We start from the raw sequence: 23,473 nt of genomic DNA on the forward strand, positions 1-23,473 counted from the left end.
AATTGAAAATGTTTTACCATTTTAAATTATATGCCGATTTTGAGAATGACGAATTTAGTCAAGTATTATAGTAATGTTTACTTCCTCTAACTATTATATTTAACTTTCTAATATTATATGGTAATATGGGAAACGGCAGTTTATTTTTCAGTTTGACTTTACACAATTTAAAATATTGTTTTACCGCATTAATTACACCTTGATAAGTTAAAAAATTAGTATTGATATTAAAAACTAGTTTAAATTAATTATATGTTAAACATTTACCTCTTTCGTTAACGTTAACTAAATCATTAATACATTTTATCCCTCCCTCAAACCAATCTCTATAGAATATTTAATTTCCATTTATTTTTATGTCATTATTATTCCAGATATATTCTGACAGTATCTCTTCAAATACTGAGTTTGATTTGCATTTTTCAAGATATGTTCCCCATGCTGTTAATATTTCTTTCCAAAAATAATTATAAATATATTGACAGTGTTTTCCTATTTTTACAGAGTCAAAATCCATTATATTAGCTAAACATTTATACTCATGATTAATCAATCCCTTCCATTTAGAGTCAGTGATAACTAGTCTTCTAATCCAAGCAATTTTTTGTGCTTTAATACATTCTTTGACTATTGTAACTTTAATACCACCATCTTTCATATTTTTTGACATTTGAATACGCTTACTTTTATCAGGTTTCCCATTCCATATGAAAGAAAAAAATTGTCTCTGTAGTTGTTGAATATCGTCATCTGGTGGATTAGGAAGGGTTGAAATTAGATGATTTAATTTTGGTAAAATAAGACTATTTAATATTATATTTCTCCCTAATGGTGTTAAAGTTCTACTAGACAAAAATTTTAACAAATTCTTTATTGAGTTTAATTTATTCTTATAATTAATCTGTACCATATTTTCTAAGTCAATATCAAATTGTATACCTAATAAATCAAACGTGTGTATCCAATCAAATTTCCATTCTTTACATAATTTGTATCTACCCCTCTTCTTAGAACCTATCCATATTAACTTAGTTTTCTCCACATTAACTTTAAGGCCCGAAAATCTTGCATACATCTCCAATGCATTTAGAACTCCATAGAGGTTTTGTTTCTGTTCCATCTAAAATTACTGTTGTGTCGTCTGCAAATTGAGTTAATAAACATTCTATATTTCCAATTGTTAAACCTTTTATATTATTTTTAGTTTTTAGCATCCTATTAAGAATCTCACCACAAATGAGAAATATATATGGAGAAATCGGATCCCCTTGACGGCAACCTCTTCCTAATTTAAAAAAGGATGAAGCAAAACCATTAACAAGAACAGTAGATTGAGAATCTTTATGAAAAATTGAAATCCATTTTTGTATTGAAGGACCAAAACCAAAATATTTCAGAATATTAGAAATAAATCCCCAGTCTACAGAATCAAATGCCTTTTCAAAGTCAATTAACAATAATAAGCCAAGAATTTGTTGATTTTCTGTATACTCCATGATATCATATATTAGTCTTGTTACCTCACCTATATATCGTCCTGACATGAAACCTTTTTGTTCTTCGCTAATTATAATAGGCAATACTAATTTTATTCTTTGTGCTATAGCAGCTGATGCAATTTTATATGAAACATTTAACAATGAAATTGGCCTCCATTTTTTTTTTAAAAATTGTTTAGGCTTTTTCCCCTTGGGAATGCATGTAATAATACCTTGTTTTTGAGTTATAGAAAGATTATCTGTCTGATATGCATAATTCAATTATCCTAATAAATATTTATTCAAGTCTCTCCAATTTTTAAAAAAGAATTCTGCGGTAAACCCATCAGGTCCTGGACTCTTTTCATTTTTCATATTTTTTAAAGCTATTAGTATTCATCATATGTCAATTTACCTTCAAGTTTTTCAGCATCTTCTTGATTAAGTTTAGAAAAAAACATTTCCGTCAAATAATTCATTAAAATCTATTTCACTAGTATCTTTTTTAGAATATAATTTTTCATAAAATATTTTTGTTTCATGTAATATATCTGATGTTTTATTAATAATTTTGCCATCCTGAATTTCTAATTCAGTAAAGGATTTATTTTTAAAATTTCTCGATTCTAACTTTAAAAAATATTTTGTTGGTTTCTCGCCTTTTTCCATCCATCTAGCTTTAGACCATATACAATTTCCTTTTGCTTTTTTAATACTTATATCTTCTATTTTACTGTTTATCTCTTTAATTTCTTTTATAATATTATTTTTTACTTCAATATCATTTGAAATATCTAAATCTTTTGTTAAGTCATCTAGTTTAGTATTTAAGTCTATTTCATCTTTCATCTGAACTTTCTTTTTAGTTGATGAATATAAAATTGTTTTTCCACGTATCATAAGTAGTAGTGTTTCCCACGTATCATAAGTAGTAGTGTTTGGTCATTTATGGTAAAGTCAAAATTATTATTTTCTGTATCTTTATATTGTCCAAGAGTTTCTTTTATAGTTTCTTTTATAGTTTCTTTGACTAAACTTACATATTTATAATCATGAAGTAAGGAATTATTAAATTTCCAAACACCTTTTTCTCTTTCAATTTATTTTAATTTCGATGTTAATGTAATTGGTGAATGATCAGACTTGAAACTTGGTAGAATATTACTTGAAGTAACTGAGGATAAAAAGGTTACGCGAAATAAGAAAAACATCTAACCGAGACTGTTTTATTGGGGTCTGCTGCCTCCAGGAGAACCTTTTCAAATTAGGATTTTTTTTCCCTCCAAGGATCTACAAGGTCTAATGTTTCTTTAAAATCTGTAACTTGTTTTCGAGCTTTTGGGTTATTCAATGTTTTGTAATTAAATAAATCAAGGGCGGGATCTTGAACAAGATTCCAGTCCCCACAACCAATTGTATATTTACTTTCAGATGATTCTATAATAGTCTCTATATTAGCAAAAAATCCTGGTGTATCTGTGTTAGGGCCGTAAATACAAATAAGTAATAGTGATTGACTATCTATTTCTATTGTTAATGCTAACAAATTTCCCACATTATCATTAAATTTATTTGTAACCTTAAATTCAAAATTATTATTAAATAATATAGCTATGCCACGGGCATTAGATTTATATGAACTAAAATAGCATTGACTGTAACCCCATTGTTGCATAATAATATATTTGCCGGTTTCTTTTTTAAATATTGAAAAATTTCCTTTGTTTTCAAATAATCATTTAAGCCTCTACAGTTCATTGATAGTATAGTTATATTATTATCCATTATCATTATCCAGGAATGCATTAGTGCGATATAGCTGTTTTAAGACATCTATGAAAGAGCCCCAATTTATTTTCGAAAGATATACATGTAATAGTCTATCAATAAATAAATAGCATTTCAATAATGTGGATGTCATGTAAATTTTAAATAAAAATACTTCCAGAGTGGGTAACTGATGTAAAAAAACCAAATAAATAACAAAATCACATATAGTAAGCAACACATTAAGCAGAGATGATACCATTATTCTCAGGTCAACATAGTTAAAGTACATGTCATTGTATATAATAGTGACCTTTTAAAAAAAATACCATGTTTCAATCTATGGAAAAAAACAAAAAAACAAAAATAAAACATGCCGTGTGGGGTTTTTTTTCTTCAAATTTAGGCAGCAAAAAAAAAAAAATAATAATAATAAAAAAAAAATAATACAAAAAAAAAATAATAATAATAATAATAATAACAAAAAATAACAAATAAATAAATATATATATATATATATATATAACAAATAATTATACATCTACAATAAGAACCTCACGAATCCTCACCATTGCAAATTATCCACAATATACAAGGGAAGCAAGAGACAAAAGACCAATTATGTTTTTTTCCGGCTTCAAAAAAACAACAAAGCCCATTGATTTGCATCTTAAAAACATGAAGAAAAGTTCCAACTTCAGAGTTCCATATGTTGTATAAATATGTGAATACTGAAAAATGGTTAAGCCTACAAATATTTTGGTTGGCGCAACCAAGCAGTTTGTCACTAATTTAATATTGCAGTACAAAAAAAAGGGGGATTTCCTAAAACCTCGCTTTCATTTGTCATGTCACACCACCAAAAAGTGAAAAAGGGTCACAGCAAACTGCCAAAGATATTAGTTTACAGACTACAATGACTATTTCAACATAGTGAATGCCTCCGAGGTTGGAACGTTTTTACCCTAAAAAAAATGCATAAATTGAATATGATTATATATACACATGCATCTTACCATATTGTAATACAAAATATTATCATCAAATACACTAAGTTTCATAAAGAAACTATTGATTTATCTATTTTTATTATCCATATGGTTACATAAATGGCGTATTTTCCCCACGCTATCTTTATTACCTGGGTCAAAACAATACGTTGAAAACTGTCATAGCACACTACTAACGTCACGTGTCGCCTTTGCATCTGCAAGCTTGCGACAGTCACGTTTTCTGAAACTGACATCATTCCACATCACTGTAATTGGTATACCGTAATGTTATTAACGCTGATTGTGAAGAGATTACAATCATATTTAACGTTTGTTCACAATCATTATTTGTGGATAAGAAATAAATTATAACATTCGCTGGAATGCCATACAAACTTTATGAAACTCGTTTGAGAATTGTTTTTACACCCCTCGCTTTTGCTCGGGGAATAAAATTATTCCAAAACTAGTTTCATAAATTCTGTATAGCACGTGTATAGCACGTGTGTGTGTATGAAAATATTGAAGTAACTAGAAAAGCATAATATGTATAAGAGAAACATAACTGTAAAATGTGTATATATGTGCTTAATGACCAGCTCATGGCAATATATTTAGTTGTCTTCTGTGTCAATTATAAAGTGTTTGCCATAACTTTCAGCTTTAAGAGTCCGTGCAGGCCACAACAGACTAAATGCTCACATGTTCAAAATGTTGAAGATAGCACCTTCACCTACTAGCAGCTGTGGACTCGAAGTCCAAACAACGGAGCACACCCTACAGCAGTGTCGAACTTATCAAGGTTTGAGTCAATCTGAGTGCCTATTGAAACAACCATACAAACCAAACTATATGGTGACAGAGGAGAACTGGAAAAGACAGCTCATTTAATTTTACCGACTGGACTACTGGTGTAGTTTGTGAAAGATAAAAACAAAACAAGGAAGGAATGAAAATGGCATGCAAAATATCTCCCACTGATACGATTTTGAACATCCTAATGATCTTTTTTTTAAATTTAATATATCAGTTGTATAACATTACTTGTAGTAGGGAAAACAATGGCTGTGTCAAATGAAATTAATTGTTCAAGTGATGAATTATACCATTGAATTATATTTTATTCCTTGCCAAAAAAGAAGCCTTAATCTGGTGTTGATATTTAAAGCGATTTAAAGAAGCGATTATACATACATGATATCGGATCAATAATTTTGTTGATTCTCTTTCTTTTTCTGATATAACCTATAGAGGCTTTTGGACAAAACCTAGGTACTTTTTTGTCAGAAATATTTAAGACGAAGCAACATTACTGTGTGGAATGTATGCACCAATGTATTTATGAGAATGGAATGCGTCCATAAAGAGAAATCATATGCAGAAGTTGGATAATTGTTTTACCGATTGAATCCCATCATGGCGCAGATGACTGAAGCATCATTGCTATCAAATCCATCATCGCAGACAGTTCCCCATGTTCCGTTGATTTTAATCTCAACTCTGCCTTGCGTTCGTATTCCTGATCCGTTCACTAACCGTACAGATACTGAAATATAACAGATCTTAGGTACCTGATGACAGGATAATATACCATTTAAGTAGTGTCGGAAATAGAATAAAACTGATTTTCGTTGATTATTTCTTTCATATTAAACTGACAAGTAAATGTTTTGTAAATATATATTTAATGATACTCTACCTAATTTAGCATTTACTTGTTTGGGTTCTCACTGATGTACAAGGTGGTGTTTACTCTTGAAATTAAAAGAAAGATGTCAGTAAACAGGTGATTTGTCTACTTTATAGGAACAGACTATAACACATTTTAATCTGCATGTGTCCATTTCATTTACCCTTAAACAAACTGTGAATTTAAAACTGCAAGTTAACTGAGTATTTTGAATTGCTGTAGGAATTATTAATTATGATCAGCATACTTAGTGAATATAAATTCATTATAAGTACATTAGACATTTACACAATCTTGTAACCACTTAAAGGTGCTATATAATAGTTATATGTGAGCATCTGTTTGTGATAAAGATTCTCCAATAAAAATGTATTTTCTACTGGTAGATAAACCTATTTTGTTAGAATCATTTATGGGCATATAGTTGAAGGTGTAGTCTTTATTAAATTTTAAAATGTTAAAGCAAAATTTAATTAAAATAAGTATTTGCAATAGCTGTCATTGTGCAACTTGGACATAGCACCTTTAATACATAGCACCTTTAATATCGGTATAATAGATCACATACTTAGAATGGTTCTTGACAGTTTTGTTCAAACGTTACTTAAAAATGTCTACAAATATTTCGTTTTCGAAAGGGATAGGGGTTAACCGTTATCAGAAACGGTCCCTCACATTGCAACAACAATTGATATTTTTTTTGGTCAGCACCGTCAGTATCTAATGTCATGGTGTGTGGTGAACAATAACATTATTTGATAATGTGTTGCTTTATAACATAATTTAGTCTATATTTTTTATACTGGTGTTGGTGTTTTTACTGTTTCTTTAATTTTTAGTTTACTTTTTTATTTATTTATTTGCAAGTGTGTGTGTGTGTGTGTGTGTGTGTGTGTGCGTGCGAGCGTGTGTGTGTGTCACTGCAAAAATTATCATTATCATTTCCATTAGTATTATTAGCATTTATTAGTATTATTAGCATTTATTCAAAAACCGTCCCGTTTTACGTCCGTTGTCTTTTCACAAAAGGTGCATATTGGCCTTAAACGTTATGTTTTGATTACGTTCACAAATTAAGAATCGATGAACCATTGCGAAAACATTGCGTGGAAAATGCTGTTAATTTCAGGCACTGGTAGTAAATATTAATGCAAAGATGACTTTTACTTAGTATGATTTTGATCGATATAGAAAACAGATACATGAAATAAGTAACAACATATCGTAAGGCACTGCTAAAAACAATTGTACGACATGTACTAGGCCAAAGAAATAAAATAATAAAAAGTAAATAACATACATTTTAAAAATATGTGTGTGTGTGTGTGGTGTGTGTGTGTGTGTGTGTGTGTGTGTGTGTGTGTGTGTGTGTGTTTTTGGGGCAAATGATTTATTGGACCCATTACTCTATTTCTCATTCCAGCCAGCGCACCACGACTGGTATATAAAAGGCCGTGGTATATGTCTTATCTGGTGGTGCATATAAACGATCCCTTGCTACTAATGGAAAAATGTAGCGGGTTTCCTCTCTAAGACTCAGACTGTCAAAATTTGACATCCAACAATCGATGATTAACAAATCAATGAGCTCTAGTGGTGTGGTTAAACATGTATTATTCACCTTACACATAAATAAAACTTTATAGGTCAAATCATGCTCGCCCAGAAAAAAAAATATTGCTCGAGGGAAGGTTCGACCCCGAAAACCTAGTTCACATGCGTCTGCGTTAGATGTATCTAGAGCATAACCGACGCATGATTTCCTTTTTCGTGAGTACAACAATTATATACACCAGTGAACTGATTTAATACATTTTTTCAAGATAAAATACTTAAAACTATACCCTCACCATGCTAAGCTTTAGTCTGTCGTCTGATTATTTCTATTCAACATTAACTCCGTGATTAGGGCCTAATTAATACCACGATAGAACATTATTTTGCATTATTTTGATTTAAGGTATATATTACAAATATTAACAACATGTAATTTGAAAATTATTGTCAATATATATATATATTATTATTATTTTGTTTTATTCCAGTACTAATGTCGCTTCACCTGTTCAGTACTTTTGGCTTCTTCTGTTTACTTTTTGGTATTTTGTACGATCTTTTTCCGGCGTTATTTATTTAATTTCTGATTGGTTGACCTGAGAGGTTAAACTTTACTTCCGTCCGAGATGGTCGGAGTTGCAACCCTTGTTCTTTTTATGGTCCTGATGAAGTGTTTTGAACACCTGATTATATCAACGTCATAATGTATTTTTCAAGAAGCATATGAAACAAATTAAGCTGTAAAATTAATTTTGTACTTATTTTTACATTTTTATCATGTAGTTTCGTGTTTTAAAATTTGCATTATGGGCGGGGTAAAATCCTCACTTCGTCCTGGCCTGGAATAAAACGCGAACCAAAACGCGTAGGATAGGGTGCAGTTAAAACAAAATAAAACAAAACAAAAATAGTACTGAATGTTTATCGGACATTGGGCTTTCAATCACAGTGGCTAACTCAATGCAGTAACCACCGTATCATGTACTAGTGTCATTGGGAAATGGTATATTATCATTTCATAAAGTACCTTTGATTTCTCACTGAGAAAATATGAAAAATATTTTCCCCGTTATGTGTGACCACTGGGGTAATAACATATGACATCATATTATTATATATGATATGATACGATACGATACAATACGATACAATAAGATACATGATACGATATAATTAGGATAATACGATATGATATATGATAATATGGTATATGATATGATATGGTATATATAGGGAATAACTGGTTACTGTCTTAAGAGCCTCGCTGCATTCACCATTCTAACCGTCGCAGGATAAAGCCGATATCTTGAGACAGTAACCAGTTATTTCTTTTATCCTCCAGTTCTACAAGAATAGTCGGAAAATCATTATTTATTCCATTTTTGTCTACTCAAATCGATTATCGTCAACCTAGTAAGGCTTTTGCCGTATGACGTCATACAAGATACATGACGTCGTTCTTTGTAAGACGCTAGCTACATTATGTCACATTAAAAAAAGCGTTTCTAAACTCCAATTTATAAACAAATATACAAGTTTTGCATTGTTATCGTAAAACAAAAATTTGTTTGCATTTACTGTACTAAAAGAAATGATTTAAAGAGTACGTTTATTGAAAATCTAGTCTGAAATACTCCAGTCGAGTCGGGCTTATGTCACGTGACCTATATTTTTGGTCAGTGACCAAAAATATGGAGATTTATCTAGTCATCATATTATGCCAATGAATACAGTGACAACGGGATAAAAAAAAAAATATATATATATATGAAACATCCATGGGGTGATGAAGGTAACTTTTTTCTAGTTAGTTATTGATGCTATACATGATATTATTTTTTTCTTTTAACAAATAAATATGTTGATTTTTTGTTTTGTTTTTAAATTTGATCACTATTTCCTTAAAGTGAACATAACAACTTCACCAGACTTACAAATACACAATTAAATTATGATGTCAATAGATTAAAACAGTGAAACAAATATCAATGTCACACAAATTTGACTTAGTTTTCCTCATGGACATACAATATGATACGTCAATATACGATACGATACGATACGATACGATACGATACGATATGATATGAAATGGTATATCATATGATATAATATATGATATGGTATATGATATGATATTGTATGATATGATATGATATGATATGATATGATGTGATATGATATATGATATACTTACACTGACATCTGACTCCTACGTCTTCTCTGTGTGCACAGTCATGTATTCCCCAGCCAGGGAAAGAACACTGATCCAGGTTTTGTTCGCTGCCCGTACAGATAACATTATCAAGCCAGATCGGTCCTGTGCTTTGTCCGAATTGAGCTAGATGATATAATTCTGCATTGACACTGGAAAAATAATCGTATCATCGTCATCATCATCAACATCATCATCGTCATCATCATTATTATGATGATCATCGTCATCATATGCATTATATTATTATCAGTAGAACCCTTGTATGAGGTGCTTACATCGTAGGATCGAATCACCTTAATGGAACTATTATCTGATTGTTTTTTCGCCGTGCCAAAAATTATGAAATGATTGACATCCTATAGCCTATGATATATAACTATAGGTGCTCTAGCGGTGTCGTTAAACAAAACAAACTAACTTTTCAACTTTATTATTATTATTATTATTATTATTATTATTATTATTGTTGTTGTTGTTGTTGTTGTTATTATTATTATTATTAGTCCCATTCCGGTATTATAGGTTTTGCTTGTCTGTCTGTACACCCGTCTGTCTCACTTATAATTTTCTTATTGAGCTGTAATTTTGTGTATAGCTTTATCATGTACAGTAACACATTAAGATTTTCTGGCATGGATGAAAAATTGCCGATTTTTAGATAGAGGTATGACCCGTGGATTTGTTGGGCCTGGTAGAGACGTTTATTGCTTCAGCAGTTATCTCAGAATATTTCTTATTATTTCGACAATAATTGAAATGTGTAAACTATTATTTAAGTCTAAATACCTTAATATGTGAACATTACACACACATTGGTATGGCAATAATCATGGCAAATGATATTAAATATGACAAAGATATGCGACAACTACCTAAAAGAAAGGATAGAGTTACATCTGGCTATTACTAATAGAAATTGTCAAGAAACCAAAGACTGTTCAGCAAAACAGGGAACATATTTTTCTAGGGAATATTATTTTTGTAGTGCAAGGCGTAGTTGCCATATATTTAAATATTTACTTGTTTGCACATCGATTTAAAAATGCATGCAATATTAAATGCTTAATGTGTGTGTAAATAGTACTTCAGAAATATAAAAATGTGTGACAAAATAATAATAATAATAATAATAATAATAATAATAATAATAATTAAAAACACATTAGAACGCAATAAATGCGTCCTGTACATTCAAAATTCCCCCGGAAGATCTAGCATATCCACTGCTTCACTTTCCATTGCTTGCACGCCTTGTTACGGAAGTCGTTATTGGTACAGATGATTGTTAAATGAAACTATCATAAAATTAAGCTTTGAAAACAACAAATCTACAAACCTCTGGAATCCTAAGCTGCGACAGACAACCTGAACCTCAGTATCATTAAATCCGTCATCACAGATTGAACCCCATTGTCCGTCATGCAATATTTCAACTCTTCCTTCATTATCGTTTGAACCGTTCACCAAGCGCACTGACGATTTGTCTAGACCTGTAATAAGTTATAAACAAAAATAGATTCGTCTAAGCTACTAAAGTTTAAGCAACAAATTGATGCATTGCTCGAAATTGGAAATACAATGTGGCCTGCTGTTATGTTTTCAAACCAGTGGGCCAAAAGGAAAATATCCTGCTAAGACAAAATATGGACTACTAGGAATAAGACAGCATGTGGTATCAGATGAGATGATCGTACACAAATATGTTTCTTGAAACATCATCCTTAATTTTGTTCGTTGCTTTAGCAAGCGAATTTCTATTTCAGTTGCTAGGTCTAGAAGATTTGACTGCTTTTCCCTTTTTGCAGACCGCTATATTGAACCCTGCGATGTACCTGATATTACTATGTTTTAATTTCACTCAGTTTTAATACGAGGCTATTTTTAACTGCTGTGTTTATTACTACATGCGTTCTTATATTTCATCCATTGTTAAATATGAAGAGCGCTTCGAGCATACACGTGAATGGAGTTTTGCACCATACTTTATTATGTTAGTCATACACGTACATAAAACACAAGTTGCCACCAATACCCAGCACTGTTTCATACTTTTAAGTTTTACTATCCATTGTTAAATATAAAGAGTGCTTCGAGCATATACGTGTATGGAGTTTAGCACTATAAAATTAACTTATTTTTATTATGTTTGCCAAAACACATGCATAAAATATAAGTTGCTCCCAATACCCACCACATGTCCCCGGTCAGCACATTGGTTTTTACTATTCAAATATACTAAAGTATTAACACGATTGCCTTGTATAGTCTATTTGAATTACATACCACCACGATAAGTAACCTTTATTATAAATGTACGAAAACTATAAGCACCCCATTTCATTCAAAGTAAACGTGGGTAGATAACAGATTCAAATTTCATACGTTCATATCACAAGAATTCCAATCTATAAATACTCTTTAGTTAAATATAAAGTAAGACTATAATATTCACACTGCCAGACTCACCAGGCATATAACAAGTGAAAATAATTACAGCGCATTTTATATACTGGGTGCATTGAATACTACTACTACTAATAATAATGGCCCAACTCTATGCACAATAAACTGTAAAGAGACCGGGACAAAAGAAAACCTGCTATCTCACTTCGCGCAATGCACTCAGAATGGGCCGGACAGAAGAACACCGACCCACTCTAGCTGCACAATTGCTACACTCCCTGGTGTTCTGTTTACTTCCTGCTGGTGTATTCAACGAACCACGTAAACCAAGATGGCAGACAAGAAACGACATTCCATGCCAGATAGAAAACCAACACTACAGAAAAGGCCCTTTTAAGCGCCAAACAGGAAACGCCCTTATAGGTAGTACTAAACCAAATACCTTATAGCTAGGTCAAGTTCGAGGTGCACCCAACTTTTGACAGAGAAGTTAACACCATAAGTACAGTGATTGGTGATAAATGTCAGTGTGTTTGTTGTAAAAAAAAAGAAAAAAGTTTCATATCGGCAAAACATGTATGCAATTGTATGTCATCTAGTACCACTGTGTCAGTTAACCTTGTGTTTGGAACATGTGAGAGGTACCTGTAAAAAAAAAGTACTAAACTTTTGTGCGGAACTAGGGTAGTCATAGACGCTACCCGTTATCTCTGAATTGAACAGCTTCACCCCCAATTGTTTTCTGATTCACTTGAAGAGTGAGGGGTAGGAGTATTTATATCTGTGGTGTTTATTTCGATTGATACGCTTTAGGTAGGAGTTTTAGCCACATATGTTACTATTGTCGTCTATGGGATTTGATTTTTTACACCCTATGGCACATATTCAGTGCATAATAAAACATTTTATGATTTTGTTATTTAATTTAATTAATCTATACTAATTGATTAATTAGCCATCACTCGACCATATCAGTTCACAATGACCTTGATCTTTATACTAATCACTGTACATGGCTCTGAATGGAGTTTGAATCAAAGTTATCACTGAGGAAAAGTTGGTTTTGGTCTATAATTCATACTGTAAAGATTTGAATCATTTCTTGTGCATGGTATTTGACTGGCCATATACAACTGCTCTTAAATATGGTAATATATCTAGGCAACCTGAACTTAGATTTTAATAGCAATTCATTTTTATATTAGAAAATAGCATGTGCCAATATTGTGTTAATGTCTTTAATTTCCATTAATCATAGTAATGTTTTATGTATGACATTCTGAAAACTCAAATTTGTAAAGAACTTGATTTATGTTGCCATTTTGACATATTTATAGGAAGCTACGTAATATTTTAGACAAATTTGTAGTTTTATTCAAAATTTTATTTAAATTTGAAGAAAAACTTTACCAAAGCCAATTAAACATATATTAAGGTATCCAGATCATTTTTTTTAATAATCACTTATAATCGCTCTCATGAAATGCATTTTAAGTTTATAGTAGATTCAGAACCAATTGTTCCAGATTTGATTATCTGCCTTGGAGTAAGTTGGTAATTTGTTTTACTTTTAAAGCTGTATTACCCAATGTTACTAACTACATAACATGCTTGATTACAGATTGTAGGAATACATCCAATATACTTATTGTATTCATCTGAATTAGAAAATAAGGCAAGAAAATAGATGTTTAGGTAATTATGTCATTTAAAAATAGGTGGGTTTTTTAAGTAATGAATCAAAAATAAATATGTGAAAGATGGATGATAATTTCAGATAACACAAATATTTAAAACCTCCAAATACAGTAGGCTATAAATAAAATATAGTCAGGAATATTGGTGGCTGCCAATGATTTTGATGGTCCCTTATGAAAATCAGCATGGCCGATGGATTTGAAATTAACACACCTTGTAACTTGAAGACATCCACAACCATCATACAGCATTTCCTCCCAACACTAATGTTCAGGATATTAAGTCATTACTTCATACAGGTACAGTCATGTTGGTGTTTCCTTCCTCAGACAGTGTATTTTTTTAATACCGATATTCAGGAGATTAAAACATGTTTTCATAAAGGTGCAGTCATGTTGATTTGTCCTTCCTCAGGCACGGATTTTGTTTCAATATTTATGAAAGAATGGCGCTTTTATCATACGAGGGGCTTGTCCCGGGACAGAAAAAAAATTAGCGGACAATTTTGAAATTTATATCCAAAAATTAAATAGTGGGCCTTTAAAATTTTGATACACATCTCTAATATAATTAATAAAGAAAATTCTACTATTAAATTTGGTCGCTAGATTAGATCGGGTGGTCAAAAAAAAATTAAATAAGATCGGTGGCCTGACTCGGGATGGGGGGGGGGGGGGGGGGGGGGGGGGGGGGGGGGGGGAGTTGAAAATGGGCAGAATATTTATATAATTTGGAGCATTTTAGAAGGATAGTCCAAAAATAAATAAGAGAAAGAAGAGAGGATCGGACTATTTAATAATATTAAAAAAACAGTAAGTAATTTCGACATAAACTTTTGAACGATCTATATGTCCACGTGAGTGGCCTCGTTAAGGTCGTTAGGGTGCACAGCTTGTAGGGACGAGATGTGTTGCATCCCGTCAAGAAAACCCCTATATTAACTTGATGCTCATGCGATGTCTTGGAGTCTAGGAACTGCCACGTGTCTTTCATTGCCCATGTTCCGTTGACTGCTGTGACGAAATGTTTTTAGTTCATTGGTAGGAGCAAGTAAACATACTGTGCCACTGGGGAGGCAATGATTAATACAGATCCACAGAGCACGAAAAGTGCGTTTGTCCGTAATGACAGAACGGTGCATAGTTGATGTACCTTTTAAGTATTCATATTTTCTTCAAATTATCAAATACGAAAAGGTTATGTGCTGTTTTACTTCCTTCTTGCCGAATGACGGAAAGGGGTAACAACTAATATTAAAACTGACGTGGTTCTAGTGTGTCCAAGTAAGTATTATGATTTATGTCTCGGTGTTAGAAGTAACAAATCTTACCTGATACGACTGAACACAAACAAAACAGAAGTATCCACATATGCATGGAATGTCGCATAGTTGATGTACCTTAAGTATTCATGTTTTCTACAAATTATAAGAGACGAAAACGTGATGTGTAGTTTTACTTCCTGCTTGCATAATGACAAAACGGTTAAACGATAGTCATAATTATTCATCCCTGACACAACTTCACATACACCCATAATCTAAAAATATACAGCATGTTTGTAAAGTTTGTATGAAGTTGATGAATATATCCTGAGTGAAATAACGTACAGTGTGAGCTGTAACTGCAAAATGATCGTACATGTAAATACGAAACTAACTTTAATAGTCATAACAATGGCTGGTTTAATTTTACACTGTATTATTATTATTATTATTATTATTATTATTATTATATTGCGATTATTATTACTTCTACTACTGCCGCTGATGCTGCTGCTGCTGTTGATGCGGTTGCTGCTACCACTACTTCTACTACTACTACTACTACTACTACTACTACTACTACTACTACTACTACTACTACTACTACTGTTGTTGTTGTTGTCATTATTATTGGATAAGGTTGGTAGGTATTGGGTTCGCAGCTCCGTACTGACTACGACCCAGAGCGAGTTTTAACGACTCAATTGATAGGTGTACGGCCACTACACCCTCTTTTCTCTCACTAACCACTAACAACTAACTCACTGTCCTGGACAGCTCATATAGCTGAGGTGTGTGCCCAGGACAGCATACTTGAACCGTACTTGGATATAAGCACGAAAACAAATTTGAACTGAACTAAGCCTTAAAGGGACATTCCTGAGTTTGCTGCAATTTGTAAGATGTTATCGACTAGTAGAGACTTTTCAAAGATTGTAATTACACATCAAATATATTTTTTCTTCATAAAATTTTAGTGGCTGTATATTAAACGTGTTTCTGATTGTTCTAATATTTGTACTATGTTAACTTTCATTTTATTTCCTAAAATATTATTTTTTCGTACGTACGAAATTATTTGAAGACCAAATCCAGTTTGGGTTTTTTACAATATTAAGACGACCAGAAACACATTGAATATACAGACACTGATTTTCTAAAAAAGAACATATATTTAATATGTAAATTTAATCGTTGAAATATTTTATTAGTCAGAAACATCTTACAGTGCAGCAAACTCAGGAATGCCCCTTTAATACTTATTTTGTCTGCCTCTATGCCTGTCCCACATTCACGCGGGTTTAAATAATAATAATTATTATTATTTTTTTATATTTTTTTATATGGATTTATTTATTTATTTATTTTTGTATACAGACTTACTTTTTATCAGTTACGTTATTGTTTAACTGCTTATGGTGTGTGTATTAGCTTCGTTTATTGGTGTAACTTGGTGCTGTGCGTCGATAATCTTCCATTCAAGTACAGTTTTCATGACAAAAATTAATGATAAAATTAGTAAAATATTGTAAAACAAATAGATTATTCTCCACAACAATTCTTTATTGATTAATTGATTAATCCATGCATTTATTCATGCATGCATGCAGTCATTCGTTCATTTGTTTATTCATTCATTCATTCATTTATTATATGTATATATGTATGTATGTATGTATGTATGTATGTATGTATGTATGTATTTAAGTATGTATTTAGGAATAAATGTCTCAGGAATGTTTTAAAAACTAAAACATTATCATTTTCTAATTTTGCTCCAGTGATTTGAAATTGATTTTAAATTGACCGTTGTGATATTCAAAATATAACTGTTTTTCGGTCAGTCTTGTATTTCTGTTAGCCGAATACGATGTATTTGTTTTTAGAAGATTGTTAGGAAAAGGGATAACAAACAAACCAAACGCTGAACTGGGTTAGAGGCTTACACGCAGGCGTATGGATACTAAGGTATCTTTGAGACTTGGATTGTGTCTGTATGCAATAACCGGACGTGCTATAATGTTGTTGTTTGCAGATTTAAATATTCCTCCTTCATAATTTTACCAATATCAACGCTACGACAATTGTATATTATTGGAAACATTATTTTATCATTTTCTACGGCTTTACCAGATTCCACATTGATTCGAAATGGATTTTTCGTCTGTAATGTACGAATCCAGAAGGCCGCTCGTGCAAGCTTCAGGAAGTCTGATTCGTCTTTTGAACCGAGTATCGCGGGTTGTTCAGTAGGAATTATTGAAATATTTCCATCTAATAAATGGTCAGGTAGATTGAATTGATTGGCGACAAGGGTGTCGACGTCATGCCGAATATCATACTTGTGACAAACTGCTCTAATTATCAGTTGGTTTTGCGATTGTCCTACAAACTTTGTTGTTACATAAATTACAGGTGATTATATATACATGTATTACTCTCTTTTTTTTAATCACAGTTCATGTCTGTCCGAATTTGATATTAAATTTTGATCTGTTGACTTTTGAACGTCGACTGTGTTTTAAGTAAGTTATGGAGTCTACACTTAGTTTTGTTACAAGTAGCAGATAAGCGAGTGCTTATTTGGTGTGGTTGGTTATGCCGACGTGTGTATGGTTTATAGTCTCCATTTGCACTAAGGCCCTAATTCTTGAACAGTTTCAGAGTTAATTTTTCTTAAAAACCAAGACTTAATTTTTCTTGAAAACCATTTTGAATATAAAAGTGAACACCCTCATTGCAATTATTTGTGTTAGTAGAATTTCTGTGAAATCTAATAATCTGAAATTTCTGAAATATTGTACGATTCTATTCCCCAGTCTGAAATGATTGGATGACTGGGTGGTGTGTTAATATCGGTCCATATATCGACTGACTTGTGGTTATTTGGAAGTAAATAAAATTTACTTGCTTTTTACTAATATGTTCTTGATCTTTTAGACATTGAATGATTGCATTGAACGTTTTGCGATTCTAATTGTCTAATTTTGTGTAGTACTTTGAAATATGGCTCCCCGGATATAGTTCTCCCTTGATAGAATGACAGTGGGTGACTTCTTTACATCTATGCAGGTTTTATAACAATTTTGCGATTTTTGCGTAGTTTGGTGAGAGCACGACGTTCTATGACAGAACGATTTTGCTGATTTGTGTAAACTGTCATATCACCCACTTTTTCCACTATCCTTTTATGGGCTTTAATGATTTCAGGATCTACTCTAAACTTTAGGCATATCCAGCCGGAATTTTCCGTGAAAGGATTGTTTTTCTCCAGTTAAATGCCGAAAACAGGCGGCCAGTTTCATTTTGCCGTATCCATTACACCATTGTTAAGTTTAGCCTCTAAGTCTGTTTTTGGTTCGGGGTGGGAACAAAATTCGGACTCCTGTCCAGTAATAATTGTTCAGCGGATGTTAGAAAGTTAGTGTCACCAGTTAGGTTAACAATGTTAGTGCCTAGTCCTAAATCAGGGTGGACATTACCCTTTCTCGGCATTAATTTCAATTTAAGTACCTCATCTAACTGCGAAAAAGTTTATTGGCAGTTGTTTCTGTCCAGTGTATGTTGTCCTGCCCAACCTCAAAATCACACGCGTGAAAAGCAAGTATAATGTTAATGTCCCTCATTGTCTTTGCAGGTAAATGTGGTTTAACTAGCCAAAAGTCTGTCCGAAAAATTAAGGTCCATAAAATATTATTTTTGACCTAGCGAATCGTTTTCGAATCCAGCTTATTATGTTTCGCAACTGATTTATTGCACTGGTTGGATTTAGATCATTTGAATTGATACCAATGTTACGAATAATGGTTACAGGTCGAGACTTGCCCTTATAAGGGGGGGGGGGGGGGGGGGGGGGGGGTGGGAGAGGCATGCTCCGCAGTTGTTTCCAGGCATCTGGAGAACAAAATAGCAATGTTTAAAATGACACCATGCAGATATTTTACAGATTCTTTTTATTTAATAAGTAGTAAGACGGAAAAAAACTGTGTCTCTTAATTCAGAACACGTGTCTTAGATTCTGCTTACTGTTACTTCTCACTCCTTTCTGTCACAAAACGTATCAACCCATTAGCGTCTCCAACTAGTACTAAAACTGGTTTGTTTCCTCATATAATTAGAACGGCGCATAGTTGATGTACCTTTAGCATTCATATTTTCTACAAATTATAAAAGACGAACAGGTTAAGTGTAGTTTTACTTCCTTCTTGTCGAATTGATGGAACGGGTATCAACTAATATTAAAACTGGTGTGGTTCTAGTGTGTCGTAGTAGGTATTATGATTTATTTCTCGGCGTTAGATGTAACAAATATTACCTGATATAACTGGACAAAGACAAAACAGAAGTATCCACATATACACAGAATGTCGCATAGTTGATGTACCTTAAGTAATCATATTTTGTCTACAAATTATAAGAGACGAAAACGTGATGTGTAGCTGTACTTTCTTCATAGTTATTCATCGTTGACATAACTTCATATACGCCCGTAGTCTAAACATACTAGTATACAGCCTGTTTGTAAAGTTTGTTATTATTATTACATTGTGTATTAAGAAATTTGTTTTAAGGTGTACACAATGATAAATAAATATATAATTATATTGTCTACCTCTATGTCTAATTCCTTCGTTTAGGCACATTAATGTATGCTGTATGTCTTTGCTTGTTTATTGGTGCAATTTGGTGTGATGCGTCGATGCACTTTCAATCAAGCAGTGTAACATTTTCAAAAACAAAAATTAGTGATAACTAAAATATTTATACACAACTCTATTGTTTTCCACCGTACCATACACGTGTTTTCACCACAATTACTCTCTCTCTCTCTGTCTCTCTGTCTCTCTCTGTCTCTGTCTCTGCTCTGCTCTGCTCTGCTCTCTCTCTCTCTCTCTCTCTCTCTCTCTCTTGTCTCGTCTCTCTCTCTCTCTCTCGCTCTCCTCTCTGCTCTCTCTCTCTCTCTCTCTCTCTCTCTCTCTCTCTCTCTCTCTCTCTCTCTCTCTCTCTCTCTCTCTCTCTCTCTCTCCCTGCCCCCCTCCCGTGGGAACCCGGCCGATCCATGGAAAAACAGGCGACTCCTCAGTTGTCCTCTAAAACAACATGATTAGGTCATTTAGCAGACGCGGCGAACACTTTAATCTATAATACCTAGGGCAGTAGACGAGGTAATATTAACCAAGCCACTACCAAAGGCACAGACCAGACACCTGCCTTGTTAAATTACATTTTTTTTTTCTATTATTAAAAATATAAAATAATTATTAAAATATGGATAAAATATACATAAACATCAAACAGCGAGCATGCCGTAAACCTATCAAATTTATTTACAAAAAAAAAAAAAATAATAATAATAATAAAAAAATATATAATAATATATAATAAAAAAAAATAATAATAAATAAATCAATCAATAAATAAATAAACAAACAACAAAAAACAAACAAATAAATCAATAAATAAATAAAAATAAAAATAAAAAAACAATAAATAAATAAAAATAAAAACATAAATAAATTAATTAATTAATTAAATTTTTTAAAAATCATAATAATAAAAAAAATCAAAAACAAAATCAATAAAATCAATAAAAAAATAAAAATAAATAAAAAATAAATAAAATAAAATAAAATAAAAGGAAAAAACTAATAAAATAATTAATAATACCCCCCCCCCCCCCCCCCCCAAAAAAAAAAAAAACCTCGAAAAAACAACAACAACAAAACAACAACAAACAAACAGAAAAACACACAAAAAACCACACACACAACCAAAGCCAAAATTAAAAAATACACATATTTATAACATGCAATTTTCCGGAAGGGGGAGGGGATTACTGCCAGATAAGCCCCCACCCAATACCGAGCAATACACTTATACTCACACACTTGCATACCACAAACATATAACATATATACACAGCTAAAAGAAATGTCCCCATCCAGCCACCATAAAAGTTTGGTAGAGCTGGTAGAGACATATACATTTTCACCACAACGCGTACCTTACCGAGCTTCTCGTATGTCCTGTATGGATTGTGCTCTCTAAATACTATATATCAAAATTACCAAACGTTTGACACCCAATAGCTGAAAATTAATAAATCAATGTACTCTATTACTTTACATTACTTTAATTCTCTTTTAGTTATCTAATAATTTTTTTAAATGTGCATCAACAATATGTTTATGACGTACATGTATATGGAAGGAAATGTTTTATTTAACGAAGCACTCAACACATTTTATTTACGGAAAGACGTTTTATTTAACGACGCACTCAACACATTTTATGTACGGTTATATGGCGTCAGACATATGGTTAAGGAAACCCGCTGTCGCCACTACATGGGCTACTCTTTCCGATTAGCAGCGAGGGATCTTTTATTTGAGCTTCCCACAGGCAGGATAGCACAAACCATGGCCTTTGTTGAACCAGTTATGGATCACTGATCGGTGCAAGTGGTTTACACCTACCCATTGAGCCTTGCGGAGCACTCACTCAGGATTTGGAGAGTCGGTATCTGGATTAAAAACCCCATGCCTCGACTGGGATCCGAACCCAGCACCTACCAGCCTGTAGACCGATGGCCTAACCACGACGCCACCGAGGCCGGTTTTATTTACGGTTATATGGCGTAGGACATATGGTTAAGGACCACACATACATTGAGGGAGGCTACTCTTTTCGATTAGCAGCAAGAGATCTTTTATATGCACTATCCCATACCACATATTACGGCCTTTGATGTACCAGTCGTGGTGCACTGGCTGGAGCGAGAAATAGCCCGATGGGCCCACTGGCGGGGATCGATCTCAAACCGACCGCGCTTCAAGCGAGCTCTTTACCACTGGCCTATGACCCGCCCCTATGACGTATATATACATATACATACACATATATAGTGAAATCCCTCAAGACCGGACCCTCTCTAAACCGAAATTTTCTCGAAACCGGATGTTTTATACGGTCCCGTCATTTATGCATATTTTAACACTAAAGTTTACCACCGGACGACCAGTGGCATCACTAATTGTTTAGTTTATTGTCATTTCATTTATTTCAGATTTTCGTGTTTTCCTGGGCACACACGTCAGCTATCTGGGCTGTTTATCCAGGACAGTGGGTTAGTTGTTACTTGGTTAGTGGTTAGTGAGAGAGAAGAAGGTGTAGTGGCCTTACACCTACCCATTGAACCCTTAAGAACTCGCTCTGGGTTGTAACCTGTACCTGGCTGCGAACCCTGTACCTACCAGCCTGTAGTCCGATGGCTTAACCATAGAGCAATATGCACAATTCTCAGTTAGCCATTAGATGTGTAATCACCTTTTCATATGACTGTGTACGGTTAGCATATAACACTTAAAGTGCTGTTCCGGATATATGGTGTGTTGAACTATATCAATTAACATATTGTTTAATATGATTATATTTTGTTTTGTTTTTAATTATATACCGGTATATTTCCGATTTAAAAATATTCGCCTGGAAAACAGAACCAGTTGAATTCGTTTCGGGAATTTCCGTAAGATTTGAACCGTGACGAAACGAAGGGAACTCCTTTCGACAGCCAGCGTCATTATTTCTTTTGTTTTTATTGTGGTTACACAGTGCGTTGTTGGCGGCTGTAGCAATAAAAAAGCCGATGAATTTAGTCTTGACACATTTTATAGTAATGTTGCTCTGAAAAAGCTGTGTGAATGCGATTAAAACAACGTGGAAAGACTGGACAGGAAGAAATGTCCGAGACCGTTGTGACAGCAGTGGACACTTTAGTTTCGAACTGACTTGTCGGCTTAAGCGAGACATGGGGGAAAAACATGTTATAGTTTATATAAGATATAAAAGATACCGTATCAATAATGTTTCTGCGACACAAAACAAGTGACAGCACGCCGACGCCATCCACACCAAAACCACCTAGGGGTGCATATCGTCAACGTACCAAACTGCGTTATGCTTCCAACTCCGTTCAGTTTGTGTTCTCATGCACGGAACGTGTAATCAACATCCAATTTGTTGTCGTCTGCTTCTCGTTCATGTATGAGGTTTATCTTCACAGTGCGAGACAAACAGACAAATAAGTATCGATAGCCTAATCCGTCCCATCCTCCTTCTTTTCTTTCCTTTTTTTTTTCTTTTTTTTTTGGGGGGGGGGGGGGGGCGGGGGAGTTGGTGGGTTGTTTTTTATATGTAAAAAGAAAACTGAAAGTGTTTTGGAAATAACAAAAAAACAAACAAACAAACAACAACCTAGTTTTGTATGCAACTTGGAAAACAATCGGCTCAGGCAGGCCCGTAGCCAATGGGGGTGGGGGTCGGGGGTTCGGGGGTTCGGTCGACCCCCTACCGGCCTCGGTGGCGTCGTGGCAGGCCATCGGTCTACAGGCTGGTAGGTACTGGGTT

At 33.2% G+C, this 23,473-nt stretch overlaps 1 protein-coding gene across 1 annotated transcript in view; it reads right to left on the minus strand.

Moving 5' to 3' along the window:
- LOC121385838 (deleted in malignant brain tumors 1 protein-like) overlaps positions 1-15,261 on the minus strand; it is a 99,966-nt gene extending 84,705 nt beyond the window's left edge. Inside the window, exons 1-4 of the mRNA XM_041516627.1 lie at positions 15,134-15,261; positions 11,039-11,192; positions 9,682-9,851; positions 5,639-5,783 (exon numbers count right to left, since the gene is read on the minus strand). Coding sequence (XP_041372561.1) covers positions 5,639-5,783; positions 9,682-9,851; positions 11,039-11,192; positions 15,134-15,191 — 527 coding nt within the window. The 5' untranslated portion in view covers positions 15,192-15,261. The remainder of the gene's footprint in view (positions 1-5,638; positions 5,784-9,681; positions 9,852-11,038; positions 11,193-15,133) is intronic.
- Between the last annotated feature and the right edge of the window lie 8,212 nt (positions 15,262-23,473).

Source organism: Gigantopelta aegis, chromosome 12, assembly GCF_016097555.1.
Source record: "Gigantopelta aegis isolate Gae_Host chromosome 12, Gae_host_genome, whole genome shotgun sequence".
Lineage (NCBI taxonomy): Eukaryota > Metazoa > Mollusca > Gastropoda > Neomphalida > Peltospiridae > Gigantopelta > Gigantopelta aegis.